The sequence below is a fragment of the Olea europaea genome, chromosome 7 (genome assembly GCF_002742605.1).
Source record: "Olea europaea var. sylvestris chromosome 7, O_europaea_v1, whole genome shotgun sequence".
NCBI lineage: Eukaryota > Viridiplantae > Streptophyta > Magnoliopsida > Lamiales > Oleaceae > Olea > Olea europaea.
In genome coordinates, this window is record NC_036243.1 from 17,671,802 (window position 1) to 17,675,326 (window position 3,525).

The 3,525-nt window shown below is 31.2% G+C and overlaps 1 protein-coding gene across 1 annotated transcript; it reads left to right on the top strand.

The window, feature by feature from the left end:
- Positions 1 to 518: 518 nt before the first annotated feature.
- LOC111397228 (homeobox-leucine zipper protein HAT22-like) lies at positions 519 to 2,509 on the top strand. Its single transcript, XM_023024049.1, has 3 exons — positions 519 to 1,056; positions 1,356 to 1,435; positions 2,023 to 2,509. Exons 1-3 carry the CDS (start codon positions 670 to 672, stop codon positions 2,303 to 2,305), a joined length of 750 nt encoding a protein of 249 aa, XP_022879817.1. The 5' UTR covers positions 519 to 669; the 3' UTR covers positions 2,306 to 2,509.
- The last annotated feature ends 1,016 nt before the right edge of the window (positions 2,510 to 3,525 follow it).

Consider the following 3,525-nt stretch of genomic DNA (forward strand, 5'->3'; position numbering starts at 1 on the left):
GTTATAGATGTGCGGTTAATCTTTAACAGACGGAATCCATCCACTTTAGTCCGTGTTCGAGCCCCATTTTTATATTAGATTCATTTTTGAATGATTTTTTTGAAAATGTGTAATTAAAAAAGAAAAAAATTTGAATTTTATGTGTAAATTTATTTTATTGGAAGAATGACGATTAAAAATGAATTTAGCCCCTTGTTTGAGTCATTTTTTTTATTAATAAAAATATATTTTTCAACAGTGATTTGACCTTATTTCAACTACATATTTTTTAATAAAATAATCTTACACGTAAATTTAAAATTTTTCCTTATTTTTTGACCATGCAGTCTCCATCGTAACCTTATCTCAAAATGTATTTTTTTGAAAAAATTGGACTCAAACAACCTTTAATAAAAAATAATATAATTTAAGAAATGGGTCTTAAAAAGGTGCTTAATAATTAAATGGACATGTCAAACTTTTCAAAGATAAAATGGTCTCTAAGTCAAAAAATTTCATCATTTTTAATATCAAATTTCCTTTCTCTGCTTATTCATTCCTTAAATTATTAGTCTTGGAAAATCCACTCCTACCCACCCATTTAATATTCTCCTTGAAGAGTCTTTCCTTTGAACAACCACAAACACAAAATCAAAAAGACACCCCTGCTTTTCCTTACTCTGAAATAAAATGGGTTTTGATGATATACATAACCCAGGCCTTGTTCTGGGATTAGGTCTTCCATCAGAACCAGATCGAAGGCCATACCTAAAACTTGATGATCAGTTTGAAAAAGGATCTGAGCCATCGCTTACTCTGACCCTTTCTGCTGATCAATCTGTTGACCATGTGAATTTGCAACCACAGGATAGTGGTGGCGTTTCATCACCTTGCAATGGCAACCTGAAGAGAGAGAGAAAGGTTGCCTGTGAAGAGGAAGAGAGAGAAAGAATGGCGTCAAGAGTTTGTACTTATGAAGACGATGATGGTTCGAATGGAAGGAAGAAACTTAGGCTCTCTAAAGCACAGTCAGCCCTTTTAGAAGAAAGCTTCAAGCAACACAGCACTCTCAATCCTGTACTCTCTCTCTCTTTCTCTCTCCTTAATAATGCGTATTTACCATATATAACTCCATCTATATTTATTGTAGTTGGTCCCAATCTCGAATAATGATGAAAATAGAGTTGCAATTAGGTTGACGGTTATGGTAAAATTGCTAAATCTACTGACATGAATTTTAATTTTGGTGATACATTTCATCAATTTTTAATCGAAATCGATTAAAAAATTTATCAATTTTTTTTTTCCAAACTACCCTTGTGATTATATGTTGTTAATTTCTTAAGAATCAAAGTGATGGTAGTTTTTTATGTCAGAAACATAAGCAAGAGTTAGCAAAGGAGTTGAAGCTTAGGCCTCGACAAGTGGAAGTGTGGTTCCAGAATAGAAGAGCAAGGTGGGTATTTTTATTTTGATAAAAAGACAATTATAAATTTCTTTATTTTTTTTAAAGCAACTATTCGGTGTTATTTATTAATAACTAAAATAAATAAAGTACAATTGTGAAGGTGAAATTTTTATAATTAGTTTGAATTTCTTGCCACTTTTGTTTGACTAATTATACTCGCACCACATTTATTATTTTGTGCACTACATTTTAATTGTAATGAAGGTCTTCCAATATTTGTTCTTTTTACATTTATATCCTCAATTTTTATTTTTTATTTTTTTGTATAACATTTTAATTGTTAACTCTCAACTCAATAGCATATCTCGTCCCTGATTACGATTTTGTCTGACCTTTGCATTTGTTATTTATTTCTGTTAATTAAAACTACGAGAGGCAATTAAGTCTTTTCATGTTATTTCAATAGAAATTTTTGAACTAAAACTATCATCTATGTGCACGATAAGAATTTGAAAAAAAAAGTTGGAGACAGAAGTGTGATAATGAACAAATGCTAAGGTCATTCATTATAATTAAAATGTCGTGTATTTCATAAATTTTGTGGTTTGAATATAATTATTTTTTTGTTTATTCAGGACAAAGCTTAAGCAAACTGAGGTTGACTGTGAACAGTTGAAGAAATGCTTCGAGACATTAACAGAAGAGAACAGAAGGCTACAGAAGGAATTACAGCAACTGAAATCTTTAAACTTTCCACCACCTTTGTACATGCAGCTGCCGGCGGCCACCCTATCCATGTGTCCATCCTGTGAAAGAGTGGGCGGCGCCACCACTGGTCCCACCGCCGATGTTGATGATAATGGGTCAAAGAGCAAGCCACATTTCTATAATCTCTTGACCAATCCATCAGCAGCTTGATAATTAATTTTAGTAATTAAACTCTGCCATGACCTTTTTATTATTTTGGTGATGGGCTTGTAATGACAGTTAAGTAGTGCACTAAGTTGTAGAAATTATAAATATTAATTACTGATCATGTTTACGATCGAAGTTTTGTAAATCTTTAAGGAAATATACGTGTGTGGTACTATTAATGAAAGAATTGTTATTAGTTGTCGATAATTTAAATTTCTTCTTCTCTCATAATTTACCTGTTTTTTCTCTTAATTATTGAGTATTGATTATCCCCGCAAAAAATGTAAAATTTATTTATCAGTATATTTGATAATTTCTTCTTTTCCATTTTCTATTTTATTTCTTGACGAGTTATTAACATAGTATATTGACCGTGATTTATTAGGGAAAACTAAAGTTGGAACTTTTGAGCCTTTCGAATAGTATCAAATATACAAATCTTTATCGTTACATAACTGAAACCTAGAATATGAAGGTTAAAAATCACACTCGACTTTAACAAGACTCAAAGCTAGCTAGAAATCAAAATCATCAAATTACTTAACGCTTTTGTCCAATTTCGTCTAACCTTAATTTTTTCTATATATGACTACGTTACGTTAGATTGAAAGTGATTAAATCTAAGAATAATGTTATGAATCATTATTGTAATCACAATCGGTTAATGTGATAGTGAAGCCTTTGATTCATTTTCAATACATTTAACAACTCAATGAAACAATAAGTTGAATAGTAAACCGTCATTTAAACAAACGATATCACCACTATCAGCACATAACATTGCTCTGCATGTGAGTAAAGAGGAAGTAATGCTACTCGTCATCACGTGTCAATGAAACATACTATTAAATTTAAGATGTATTTTCATTCATTCGACAATGTGACAATAATCATGCTATCATGTAGAAAACAATCTATTATGAATTTTGCTACACAAACAAGGTTAGGGAAAGGGTTTAAAACTAAAAACACGTGTCAAATACTGATTGGCTAGTTTGGAAAAAAAAAAAGATCAGATGGGTGCTGACATACAACACCTATTTTAAAACTCTATCATTTTCATCTGTTTGAGTAGCTTTCTTCATTCCTTGTCCATAGCAATGAATAGCATTGCACAAAATATCGAGTAAAATCAGGCCTTTATTAAAGTTATGTCGGTTGGTTTTAACGAGACAAAAAGTGCGTGATTAATGGGAAATCAGTTGGACGTTAGAATGATGTGC

Bases quoted from the DNA above. Each gene is read 5' to 3' on its own strand.
- LOC111397228 (XM_023024049.1), top strand. From the start codon at position 670: ATGGGTTTTGATGATATACATAACCCAGGCCTTGTTCTGGGATTAGGT. The intron at 1,057-1,355 runs GTACTCTCTCTC...TTTTTATGTCAG, and splicing joins AACACAGCACTCTCAATCCT to AAACATAAGCAAGAGTTAGC. The intron at 1,436-2,022 runs GTGGGTATTTTT...TTGTTTATTCAG, and splicing joins TTCCAGAATAGAAGAGCAAG to GACAAAGCTTAAGCAAACTG.